Genomic DNA, 13,388 nt, shown 5'->3' on the forward strand with positions numbered 1-13,388 from the left:
CAGATGAGCACAACTTAGGAATTATCCATCTCTTAAGGTTAAGATAGAAACAGTCATCCATGTCAGGAAAAAAAGTATAAAGGCAGAATTTTACTTTGCTGTATTCAATGCGAGAGTATAAATTTAAAATCATCAACGTCACAGGATAGTCTTAGAATTTCAGTATTGAAAGGAATTGAGATCAGTTGGTCTAACTCCTTTATTTTATAGTTGAAGACAGTACATAGGTATTTCTTTGCAAGATAATCGGAAATAAGTAATTATCTAAGATCTGGATTCTTTCCGAAAGATTTCAGCATATGATAATGAATACTACATAACTGAGTTAACACAAACAATAAATGAAAAAACTTGTGTTCTGACCCAGATACTTGATTCTCAGTGTTGATTTTAAGCCTCCAAAGTCCCCCACCTCCTAGTACCTACACCCTTGTCTAGTCTGCTCCCACACTGTACCAAACTATGGCTTCTGTTTCGAGCTCTCTTTCTCTTGCCCTCAGATCTTTTACTCGGGAGGAAGACGCCAGCTGCCATGTCATAAGTAGCCCTGTGGAGAGGCCCTTGTGATGAGGAACTGAAGTTTCCCACCAGTAGCCCGTGATGAAGTGAGGCCTGCCTGTTGGCTTTGTGAGTGAACTTGGAAGCAGATTCTTTAAGTCCAGTTGAAGCATGAGATGATTGTGGCCCCAGCTCATGGCCTGGCAACAACCTCATGAGAGACCTTGAGCCAGAACCACACAACTAAACCACTCCTGATTACTGACCCTCAGAAACTGTGTGAAAGAAGTTTGTTGTTCTAAAGTGCTAAATTTTGGGACGCCTGGGTGGCTCAGTTGGTTAAGCGTCTGCCTTCGGCTCAGGTCATGATCCCAGTGCCCTGGGATCGAGTCCCACGGGCTCCTTGCTCAGCAGGGAGCCTGCTTCTCCCTCTGCCTGCAGCTCCCCTGCTTGTACCCTTGCTCACTCTCTCTTGCTCACTCTCTCTCGCCCACGCTCTAACAAATAAATAAAATCTTAAAAAAAATAAAGTGCTAAATTTTGGGGTAGTTTGTCATGCAGTAAGAGATAACTAATAAACACCGCACAAATTAATATATTCTTAACAAAATTAAACTATAAAAATATCTAAGTAGTAATTCTTTTCTAAAAGATAAAATACATTTTTGACTTAAAAGTACTATCGTTGGTGTTCTTTGAAAAGAGGTGATTAGATGTTTACAGAATAGGTAATAGGAGATTTACCCGGTAATTTATAGGTCACTGATTCTAATTTAACCTGAGTTCTTGGCAGCCAGACATAGTTAAAATTGAAATCTGGTTGCAGATAGTAATTGCGCATGGCTACACGTTCCCATTTCAAGACAACTTAGTTTCTTTCTTCTTTGGGGGGAGGGGAGTGGATTCTCAGTAGATACAAAAATCTCAATTTAAATTAAACTATCACTTTCCTTTTGTCCTGAGTTGCCCTAGTAGGATGCTGAGTAAAGGGGAAACAATAGTCTACCAGCTGCTGCTGTTGATGACAACATGCAAAATAATCACTCTCTAATTAGATAAAACCTCTAAAGTTTTATCCTGGAAGGAGAGCCTCCAGGTAAGGAAGAAGAGCAGCTGACATAGCTCTGACCCCTCGTCTAGTCTACCTTTCATCTTCATTTTACAGTCTCCATCCAATTATTCATTCAGCATTTCATCGAAAAAAAAAAGGTTACTGAACCTTTGCTACACACTAGACACAGGAATATAATGATGAACTAGATAGACCAAACTCCACCCTCCTCTACCTCTTTATCTGGGAGTGGAAAAAAGAAATTAAGCAATTACAATGTAGTGGTAATTAATAGAGGTAATTAATATCTTCTATCTTCTAACTAATAGAAGGAAAAGTGTGGGGTGCAGTGGCAGCACCTAGGAGGGTACCTATCCCAGGATATTGGTTAGGGAGGGACATGGAGGGTGGGGAAGGATGTGGGTGGGAGTGTGGAAAAGCTTTTTGTTAAGGCGTCATTTCAGGAGAAAAAGAACTCTCCTTACAGAGGCCTGAAGGCAAGGGAGTTCAAGATACACTTAGAGACTCGGGTTCAGCTTGATTGCAGCATAAAACAGAAAGGAGTGGTGAGAGCCCCAGGGAGTGCACTACACCTTTAAACTGCAACCCAAGCATGGACACAGTTCCTTTTGGTAGGTTCTCCTTTAAAAAAGCAGGCACCAGGAAGAATTAAAAACCTAGCAAATCTTTAGGCCCTGACCTTTTGCATCCTGTCTGAGAACACTTATTTATATTCTAGGCCCAGAAACCTAGCACAGCTTGGTGAGGAGTATGCACGTAGTGGCAAGAACTCGAGGTTAGAAAGATCTGCTTTGAATCCCAGCTTGAGAACAATAGTAATACCAACTTCACTCAGGTTGTGTCAAGAATAAATGAAGTAACAAATGTAAAGCATCTTTTACCCACTGGGCATTCACAAAAATTCTCTTCCATCCCATTGCCTTGCTTCTGAGCCCTCTGCTGGCCTCCTAGCCAAAGGCAGCACGTCTTGGTCCACCACATTGACCCCATATGTGACAGAGGGCAGTGCTCCCTTGGCCATCCAATGCAGTTCTAGTCTCTACCCTCTTCCTCGGTGAACCCAGGATTAGACAAACTAGAAGTATTCCAGCATAAAAATCCCTGTCGTACAATAATTGTAGCATCCGTTAAAAATATATATATATGCCCATACACAAATGAGATTTGTTCTACCACCCTTTCTTTACATTTTGTATCTTTTTCGCTATTTGGCAGATAAGAGTTCAGAGCGGTTAAGTGACTAACCTTGATGTAAGCTTTGCATGTAGCTCATTTTCTACACAGAGCTGTGTCAACTCTACAAAGGCTGCCTCCCAGCAAATATTGCAAAGGGCATATATTTTAAGGTATACTTTCAGTTTTTTTTTTTTTTTTAACATTGTGAGGACTCAGAGAAACATGGGCTTTTACAACTATATACCCTTTGTCAATTTCTAACTTTGTATCCTCTCACACACATTTTAAGTTCTCTATATGCAAAACTAAAGGGGGATGCTCGGATCTCTGAATCCTATTTCTGCCCAAGAATCGTTCCCATTACTTTAGTAATAAGCAGCACTTAAAATTTGCATACCTGCGCACCTATACTCCTAATAGTAAAAATGAAGCTTCCTATTTTCTTAATAATAAAAAACTGTCTCCTCTGTGAAAGTGAGAGCACAAATGAGAGGTTTAACTTCAGCTGCTGATTTCAAATGGAATTATTCCCTCATATGATCAAAATAAGATCTCTTGAAGGTCACCTGTTCTAAATCGTCTTCGTCTAGGGAACTGTCTACTTTGCAAAGGTGTCCTCCTCCCTTCCGAGCAGCTCAAGTTGGGTCCACAAATGATCCTATTCCTGCCTCCCAAGAATATCTAAATAAATCTTTCCCCAAGCACCCCTTCCCTTCTACTGTTTCTCCAAAGGTGGTGTACAGCTTATCTGGATCAGAATCACCTGGGTACTTATTAACAGGCAATTTCTGGGTCCCAACATTGACCTGAATTGGCCCAGCAGTGAGGCACTAACTTTCTATAGTACCCAGTAGGTTCACTCTTAATCAATTAAATATTCAGGTCTTTTTCACCAAAAAAGTCTTCAGCAAAATTTCCCTTATCTTGTACTAAAAACAACTGGTTCTTAACTGGCTGATAAAAAAGCTGAGTCAGACAGTGATCTGTGTTCAACACCTGATACCTCTCCTCCAGTTGCTCTATATATTAGGCTTATATTGCAACTGTGTACCATTATTCAGCCAAACAAGAATATACCTAACTATATTGTCATCCACTTTACATTTCCCTATGTTGTTCACAAGGATATCACTCTGAATATTTTGTGGAAATTCTGAAATTATGGCATCTACAGAATTCCCCAAAATACCAGGTAATGTAACCCAAATTATAAAGTACATGAAGTCAGTTTGATACAATTCTTTATCTGGATGACTCAAATTCTCTATTTCATTTTAAAAATTTAAATAACCAGGTTTTACTTTTCTTAAAGTCCTTTTAGATATGAGACAACATTAGGAAAAAGGATCAACCTTCACCATCCTAAATATTAGCATAAGATATTAAACAGTCTGTTTAACTTAAATTAGGCAGTTTAAGATATGCTACACTGATAACGTAATCACATACACTTGGCAATAAAGTGATTGGCATCTTTATTGGGAGGTATGGACGTAAAATTATTCCCTCAGGGTGAGGCATTTGGCTACACATTTGTCGACAGCCTCTCCTGTATAATTTAGGTCTCACAGGCAGAAAAGGGTTGAAAAACAGAAATCAAGGAATCTCCATCAAGTGGGTAAAAAATCAGGTCTGAGGGAGGCAATGAAGGTAGAGCATTGTTTTAAAAAACCCCAAATCCTCGGTCCTCCAAATAGAAACAGCCCGTGAACAAGGTGGGTATTATTAGCACGAGACTGGCGTTCTTCTAATTAGCTCAAGAGAAAGTGAATATTGGCTTTCCAAGTGAACCCCTCCAGTCCAGGGATATGTGCACATCACACCTGGGCCTTTCAGTTACAAATCCACCTCCTTAAGGAGCCGTGTGAAAAAGCAAGAGCAATCAACAAGAAAAAATCCTCCCAGCTATAAATCAGCCACGTGGAGCTGCTGCTGCGGCAGCGGTAGCCCTGACTTCCTGGTTTGCTTCCTGCAAGCCTTGCCGCTGGGGGCTCCGGGTAGTGGGTGTAAGAAAGGGAAGGGCAGCCAGGAGCCGCTCCAGGTCCGCGGGGACGGGGGAGGAGGGCCGTGGGGAATCCTGGAAGGCACGGGCGTTAAGGACAGAGTTATGGCCCATAATTAAAACAAAAGTTTGGGAATCTGGAAGCTTTCAGAGCTGAGCAGTGGGGCAAAGGCTAAGGACCAGAGCTGGGGCAAGTGTAAGTTAGTTACAAGGTAACAGGGAATTTGCGAAGAGGGTTCTTGGGCACAGCGGTGAGAGAAGAAGGGGACTGCGTGCCGGGAAGGGGGTAGGTACACAGAAAGGAAGCTTAGAAGAGCGAGGCACACGGGTCGGTTGGAGCTCGGCGGAGGCCGGCGTGGGGGGGGGTTCGGCGGCGGAGCGCAGTCCGAGCCGGCTAGCCGCGGGGAGGGGGCGGAGGGAAGAGCCCGGGGGAAGGTAGAGCCAAGGGGAGTTCCGGATCTGGAGCTGGAAAGGGCAGGCTGCGGAGAGGGCGGCAGCCGAAGCGGTAGGGGTGGGGGAGGGAGGAGGTGGAGAGCCGGAGGAGGGGGAAGGAGGGAGGGGAGAGCTGTGGCGGCGGCTGCGCCGGGCTCTGTGTCTCTCGCCGCCGGAGGAAGATGAGGCTGAAGATTGGGTTCATCTTACGCAGTTTACTGGTGGTGGGAAGCTTCCTGGGGCTGGTAGTCCTCTGGTCTTCCCTGTCCCCGCGGCCGGACGACCCAAGCCCGCTGAGCAGGATGAGGGTGAGTGACCCGCCCGCCCCCTCCGGCGGCGGCGACCTGCAACTTGTTTTGTTTGCGCGCGCGCGTGGCGGGAGCAGGGGCGGCGGGGTCGGGGCGCGGCGTTGCGCCGCAGCTCCGCAGGTGGTGCTGGCGCAGCGCGGGCCGATCGGGGGCGCCGAGCCCAGAGTACCCGGTTGCCGCTACCAGCCGCCGGCCCGCCCCCTCGCCGCCCCTTCCTCCCGCGCTCCCCCGCCCCGGGCTCCGCGGGCGGCGGCGGCGCTCCACGCCGGGACTGCGGGGCGGAGCGGGAGGAGAGCGGGGGCCGCGGCCGCCCAGCCCCCCGACTCCTCTGTGCGGGGACCGCCGCGGTCGCGGCTGGGGGACGCGGGGTTGGTCCAGGCTGCGGCCTGTGGCGCGTGCAGGCCTGCAGGAGGCGAGATGCTGCCGTTGCCATCACCGCCGTTCGGGACCAGGCCCCTCGGTGCAGCCTTCCCTCCCGCCACCGCCCGTCCGGGGATGCTCGCAGCCCCGGGCTCCCCCGGCCCGCCTGCGTGCGGGGAGTAGGAGGGAGATGGCGCCCCGCCTCCGGCTAGTACGGAGAGCGCCGCCTTCCCCCCCCCCAACTCCGGTGGCCGCGAGACGGGGTGCGATGCGAGGCCGAGGCCTCGACCCGGACCGGCCCTTCCTCTCGCTTCCCCGGAGAGGGGAGGGGCGGTTGGCCCGAGGTGGCTGAGGGGCGACCCCGCCCGGCTCGCTGGCCCCTCCACCGCAGTCCACACCGCGCCGGGGAAGTCCCTTACTTCCAGAGCTGCGTCGCCCGCCCGCCCGTCGCTCCGGGCGGCTCTGTCCGGGGGATGTGGGGTCGGTTCCTCTTCCCGGGCTGTGGCAGGGCTGCTCGGGCCGGAAAACTAACTTGTGCCGGCGCCCCGCCGCTTGGCTTTGGCTGCGTGCTCGCCCAGCCCGGCCGCTCCGCTGGGACGCGTTTGTCTGCCGCCCTAGGCGCGAGTGTTAGCTTTGACACTCCGTTGCTTTTGAGGGTTTAGTCAGGCGCCTCGGAACGTTAGTTACTGTGAGCCGCGCCGGGAAAGGGGCCGCGGCGACTGCGGCTTCGCGGACCCAGTTGGTTGGCTGCATACCGGCTTCTTCCCCCCCACACCCCCAGCCTGATCCGCTCCCCAGAAATGAGCCCCCTCCTTCCTCATCCCGGGGCCCGGGAAAGCCCGCCGGGCCCGCTGCCCTTGCGGGTGAGGGAGGGCGCGAGGAGTTGAGGGCCGCTGAGCGGCCCGGGGGCCTTGGGAGGAGTTAGGCTCTGCAGTAAAGTGCCTTTGGCAAATACTATCTACATTGCGTTTGTGTGATCTCCTTTGTTAACTTTCCTTAGCATTAACTTAGCATCGGAAAGTTGAATGAGAAGGCTTCCTTTTAAGAAGAATCCTAGGAAGAGCTTTCCTTATCCGTTTCTGTCTATATGGTGAAGTTAGATTTACTCTTAAGTTTTAGTGTTTGAAGTCGTGACCGAAGTGGAATCTCTTTGTAATATCTGGGGTGGGCTCCCATCTAAGTCATCTAAGTTACTGATAATAAAAAGTACCAAGTTTTCCTTCAAGTGTGTTTGTGGTTTTAAGCCTCTCAGAACTCTTGGGCTGTTGGTGACCTCTTTATGGTTTTTTGCTTAAAAATGATTGACAAGGGATAACTGAATATTGCAATCCAGAGTGTTTTAAGTCATTAAATGGCCTTTCACAGAGAGCTAGAAATGTTAGAACCCCACTTTCTGGGAGAGAAACTGAGGAAAGTCTGACAAAACTAACCAGAATGTCCTGTAGTTCCCATGACAGGTGTTTTAAAGAGGTGGTAGAACATCCACACCGATACTCATCTCTTGAAATACTTTATTAGAGTGGATATATAATAAGTCCCCAGCCACAAGGCTAGTCATTCAGTGGCAGGTGGTGGGTGATATCTTGATTTCTTTTGGTCCAACTTAATTTGATAGTTTGTCACTGGGTCCGCTGTAATTTCTATCATTTGCCAAAGACAGAAGCTAGCTTTTTAAGACTTTTAAGTGTAATTAACACTGAAAAGAATGCTTATGGATCAGGAAAACCAAAACCTTTTATTAACTTTACATAAATGTTACCTAAGCAATTTAAGGCATAACTTGTGAATCATTACAAGCATAAACAAGGGACTTTTGCCTCCTTTTATTAAAAACTATCCTAAGAACTTCTGAGATCTGGCACTAGAAGAACATTTCCTTTAGAGAGGGTTCTGACCAGCCCGCAGATTCTGACTCCCTAGTTTCCCTTCTGCCTTCTAGTTCTTTTCCTTTGATTTATGATTGCAGACACCTCTCCCCACCGCGAGACACCTGCCTCTTTAATGCTGATCCACCTGTGGGCTTTTTTTTTTTTTGGATCCCTATAAATCCCTGTAAGTGGCTTGAAATAGGCTAGAACTATCAACCAAATAAAGGTTCGGCCTCAGCTCTGGCAAGCTTGTACTTGCGGCCCCACCCTGTGCCACTGTTTGTCTTGTACTTTCAATGTTCCAGGCAGTAAAGTCTGTAGCAACCTGGTCTTTTTTTTCTTTTTCTTTTTTTTTTTTTTTTAAACCGGGACTACTTTTTATCTGCCCAGCTGTGGAGGTCACTATTACAAAACACTTACCCATGGTCAAGGTGAGAAACACGTTTCTTATCTCCTTCCTCATTCAGGGCCTTTTGCTGTTTTTTCTGAGGTAAATGATGTGAAAGATGATCTTACCATTCAAATTGTACTCTGTTGTAGATGATGTGATTTATTCAACAAACATTTTTGAGTGCCTACTATGTACTAAGCTAGTTATCGAGGAAATGCTCCTTACCACTAACCCTGGATCTTACAGCTTTGTGGGGAAAAAAGCACCCCACTTTAATCAAAACTCCACAAATCTGCAAATAGAAACTATGCTACATGCTGTGTAGAAAAGCCTTAGGGGATAAGAGAACAGGAATTTGGTCATAAATGTCTTTTTTTAAAGATTTTATTTATTTATTTGGCAGGGAGAGACACAGCGAGAGAGGGAACACAAGCAGGGCGAGTGGGAGAGGGAGAAGCAGGCTTCCCGCAGAGCAGGGAGCCTGATGCGGGGTTCGGTCCCAGGACTCTGGGATCATGACCTGAGCTGCTTAATGACTGAGCCACCCAGGCGCCCCTGGTCATAAAAGTCTTACCTGAAGAAATGACTTAGTTGAAATCTGAAGATTTGAATACAGATAGTTGTTGATCTGGATGTGGGAGAAAGGCACTCCTGAGAGGGAGAAGTATGTACAAAGGTCCTGAGGTAGGAGGCAGTATAGTGAACTGAGGAACTGGAAGAAGACCAATATAATTAGAACATGGAGGATGAGAGGAGAGGTGGAGTGAGGATGTAAACATAGTATGGGTCTTGCAGACCATGCTAAAGATGAGGTCTTTAGAGCAGTAGGAAACCATTGAAGGATTTTTTAAGTAGGGAGACTTGATTAGATTTGTGTTTTGGAAGGATCATTCTGATTGCCTGCAGGAAGTATGAATTGATTTAGAGCAAGAACAAAGAGTAGGAGTCCTGTTGGAGGTTATAATAGTTCAGGTGGGACATGGCGTTGCTTGGATGGGTAGGGTGACAATGAAAGTGAAGAACTGATTCAAGAGCTATTAAAGATGCAAAGGTATCAGGACTAGTTGATTGGATGTGGGAGTGGAGAAGGTGTCAGGAGGTTTGGGATGATAGATTGTCACATTGAAAGTCCTGAAGACAAACATTCATACATTTTTTATGTTTTATGGTTATGGGAAGGCTTCCTTTTTTAGGCTTTGTCCTCTGGATATTTTCAGGTCAGCATTTATTAAGATCATCTGTTTAGTACTTGCGAAGTGCAGAAAGTTCCTTTAATTAAATGAATTATGGTATCTCCTAGACCATACATCCCAAGTTTTAGTCTGGAGTTTAAAATTGAACCATCAGCTCCTGACAATAAAGGTTTGTAATGGAAGTGTTGAGATCTTCATTGGTTTTATTATAGCTAATCCAGTGTACTGTTGAGAAGCTGCTGGTAAATGGATGATTCTTTGTATGTGTAAAGGCTACCTTAGTCAAACCATTAATGCCACGTAGGTTTAGAGCATACGTAGCGGGGCTGATTCAGGAATCCTTTCTAGGCAGAGAGATTTCAAGGGATAAGCTAAGACCCGTTGAAAGGAGTATTGCTTAGATGAAGCTGAGTGACTGAATTGATTACCCTGTCACAGTCAAGTTCCACCTTACCAAACCCTTTTATCTCTGTGATGATTGATTGCAACCTGAAAGATTCTGCCCTTGACCTTAAGACTTTATTTCAAATGGAAGCTCCATTGATATCATTAGGAATAGAGCTATCACTTAGCAAGAGTGTAGTGTCTTAAGTGGTCACTGTTGTCTTACTTCCCCAGTTGAAATACCTCGGGATTTGTTTTTGTTCTATTTTGCTGTCCTCCCTCACAGCTGTAATGAAAAATTCCCAAGTCTGTGAACTCTGGGCGTTATAGACGTCCTGAAATTAACGCAGACTTCTGTGTACATGTGCTTTTTTGGGGGGGGTGAGAATCAGAAGCTTTCTCATTTCACTGTAAACCGCTGACTGAGTCCTTTGAAGGCAGGATTTATGTTTCTTGGAGTAGCTCATGGAGTATCTCCCCCATTTACCAGGGTGCTGAAGCATTCATTCACGTCTCCCCTTTAGGTCCGGACACCCCAGAAATGCAAACATTCCCAAGAATTCTAAATCTGTGGATTTTGTGGAAGTGTTGCCCATCCAGTGGTCAAGGTCAGGCATTAATCCTGTTACGACCACACCTCTTCACCTCCCTCCCAGGAAGACCCCATTGGAGAATACCAAGAATACCTCAAGTAAAAGTCCCTGTTATAAAGGGATCTCATCCTAGTTGAAGAGATGCAATACTTGCATGGCCTGTGTTCCTTCCTTTCTTCCTTAATCCAGTAGCAATATAAGGAAACACTGAGAGCTGTCACAGAATGTTTTGTCAAGAGCCAAATCAATAGGTGGAGAAGGTGGAGAATAGCCATTCAGGGAGTGCACAATTATTCGTAAGGAAGGAATGAAAACTGGTAAAGAGCGGGTTGAATTTGGATAACTATTTTGTGATTCAGGCTGGCTACATGGAATGGGAGATAAGGTGTGGGCTGCAACAATTTGGTTTTAGTATAAGCTGCGTTAGATTAGTCAATCCTAAATTGGAAACAGAAGGAGAGAGAAAATAATGCAACATGAATGAAAATCAGAATTCTGATTTTCCAGAATTCTCAACCATTTGTAAACAGAGTATTTGTAAATTCTAACTCCAGAGTTATGAAAGAGTGGGTCAGCAAGATTTGAGTGGCTCTTGAATGTAGGAAAATGATTGGGATTATCTGACTTCAACCTAGATCATTGTCTTTGTTCATGTTTTGAATTCTAATTTTCATCCCTGAAGAATGAATGTGCAATGTGACAGAAGGAGAGAAGTGGTTAAATTAAGAATTTACAATCTCTAGAATAAAATGGACATGGCTTGAGTTTAGGAAAGGAATGCTTTTATGGTTGGGTTTTGTACGGTGGAAGAGGGGAAAGGGTGAGAGGGTCAAATATGCCTTCACAATGTGGACAGAATTCTTTGTAAGAATTGGGAGATATATTTTTATTAAAAGCATGAGTCATTTACTCAACAAGTGTCAAATATTTGAGTGTTTACTAAGTGCCATCCGTGGCTCTAGGCATTGGAGATGCTGTACTGGACAGTGGAAGAGAGAAAAAGTGTTGACATAATGAAGATGTTACTCAGGTCTCGACCTAATAACTGCACAGTAGGTGTTGCATCCATAATGCAGTTTTCTTTTGATATATAAAGTTGGGCCTTTTCATAATACCTTCTTAACTCCAACCTTCTATTTGCTCAAAATAATGTATCGAGGGCTTGCTTTCCCTAAGACCCTGGGCTGGGCACTGGAGATGCAGAGATGGCAAGGACACAGACTCAGATCTCCTCTCATAAGTGAGATGATCTGTGTGAATATGGAATGACTGTAAAACGGACATTCTCTTTTTATTCTTAGTTTTTAGATTTTATTTGAGAGACCGTATGTGAGAGAGAGAGAGAGAGAGTGCGCACATGAGCAGGGGCAGAGGGAGAAGCAGGCTCCCCGTTGAACAGGGAGCCCGATTTGGGGCTCCATTCCAGGACGCTGGGATCATGACTTGGGCCAAAGGCAGGTGCTTAACCGACTGAGCCACCCAGGCACCCCTAAAAAGGAGGTTCTTGCACAGCTGTAGGAGGCTATAGGAGGTGGATGTTCAGAGGCAAGAGGCAAGAGCATGGCATTTGGTTAGACCTGGAGTGTCCCATGGAATCAGGGAGGGATGCAGGGAAGAACATTCTGCACTAAAAGAATATGGTGAGATATTTTTTTACTAGAGCAAAGTGATGAAAGCTAAGATTGGGGAAGTAAGTTTGGGCCACATTTTGAAGGAAATTAAATGGTAGGCCAGGGAACTGGGTTGGGGTTTTATTAAGTCAGCACTTAGAGAAGCTTTTTGGAAGCTTCTGAAGTAGAGTTGAGGGAGTGGTGATATCCATTAATCATCAGCTCTTGATTCACTAATTCACTCAAGTATTTCAAATATTTATTGAGTATCTAATAAGTACCATTCATTGCTGTAGGCATTGGAGATATTATAGAGCAGTAAACAGTGATAACAGAGAACATACAATAGATAACATACCTTGCTTGACTCCTTTATGCCAGGTAAGCATTCTATGTGTATTATGTTGTTTAATTGTAACAACCCTCAAATGCAAGTCTGATGTAATTGTCACATTATAGATGAGACCATGGAGTCAGGTGAACTCTTTGCCGAAGGTCGTTTACTTACTAAGTGGTAGAGCCAGATTCAATCTCATGTATTTGGACTTGGAGCTATGCTCTGACCAAACACTATAGATTTTAACAAGATATACGTGCTCAAGTGGACTACATTGAAAGGGGGACATAGATACAGTAGAGAGGTAATTTCAAATAGAAACACTGAAGACAATAAAGGATAACATGAAGGAGAAAGGGGCAGTGGGGACCATGTAGGGAAGTTCAGGGAGCAGTGGCTGAGCTGAGGCCTAAAGAATGAATATAAGCCTATAATGCAGTTCTGATGGAAGAACGTTCCAGGCAGAGGGAACAGAAAGTGAAAAGCCCCTGAGATTGGAACGAGGCTATAGTGTTTGAGAAATAGAAGGCCAGTATGACTAGAGCATGGTGAGTTTGGAGGGAGTACAGTACTTGATAAGCTTGCAGATGTAAATGAGGCCCTGGGTTGGTTGATAAATTGCATGGTCCTCTACATATGGTCCAAGATAAACAAAATAAGTAATGACTTTTTTTTTTTTTTTGCGACCTGTTGTAGTGGTGAGGCAAGAACTGTATTAGCTAAGTCCACTGGGTCCTGTGGGATCTTAGAGAAGGCCGAGTCTGGTTTGTAAGGCCTGGGTGCTGTCAGAGAGCTTTTTAGAAAGGGCATATTGGAGGGACAAGTGTGTGAGGACAGAGGAATGGTATGTGCAAAGGCATGAGAGATTACAGCAAATCCCGGGGACTGAGTGGCTGGAAGATGGGATTGGGGAGTGGAAGTAGGGGAGAGAGAACCCTGGAAAAACAGTCTGAACCCTGAAAGATTGAATACTGTGAATGGCCAGAGCTGGGCTGTCAGGAATAATCTGGAAACAGTGCCAGCTGGATTTCAGGGAGGAGAGAGATGTCTCTGTCATTGGACATGGTAAGGCCTAAAAGCTAGGAGAGTGACCAAGACCATGAATATGAGGAGAGAGAGATTATGAAAGTAGAATTAGCTGGTAGGCAGAGGAACCCTCTGGAT

At 45.5% G+C, this 13,388-nt stretch overlaps 1 protein-coding gene and 1 long non-coding RNA gene across 4 annotated transcripts in view; one reads left to right on the forward strand and one right to left on the reverse strand.

Moving 5' to 3' along the window:
• Nucleotides 1-6,698, reverse strand: part of LOC113924860 — a 59,372-nt gene extending 52,674 nt beyond the window's left edge. Inside the window, exon 1 of the long non-coding RNA XR_003520831.2 lies at nt 6,268-6,698. This is a non-coding gene — a long non-coding RNA (uncharacterized LOC113924860). The remainder of the gene's footprint in view (nt 1-6,267) is intronic.
• GALNT7 (polypeptide N-acetylgalactosaminyltransferase 7) overlaps nt 4,228-13,388 on the forward strand; it is a 147,289-nt gene continuing 138,128 nt past the window's right edge. The window contains exon 1 of one of the 3 annotated variants that reach the window (XM_027599158.2): nt 4,228-5,488. In XM_027599158.2, the coding sequence (XP_027454959.1) occupies nt 5,363-5,488 (126 nt within the window). In that variant the 5' untranslated portion in view covers nt 4,228-5,362. The remainder of the gene's footprint in view (nt 5,489-13,388) is intronic. The other 2 variants (XM_027599157.2, XM_027599156.2) reach the window with 2 other exon arrangements.

This window comes from Zalophus californianus, chromosome 2, assembly GCF_009762305.2.
Source record: "Zalophus californianus isolate mZalCal1 chromosome 2, mZalCal1.pri.v2, whole genome shotgun sequence".
In the NCBI taxonomy this organism is placed as follows: domain Eukaryota; kingdom Metazoa; phylum Chordata; class Mammalia; order Carnivora; family Otariidae; genus Zalophus; species Zalophus californianus.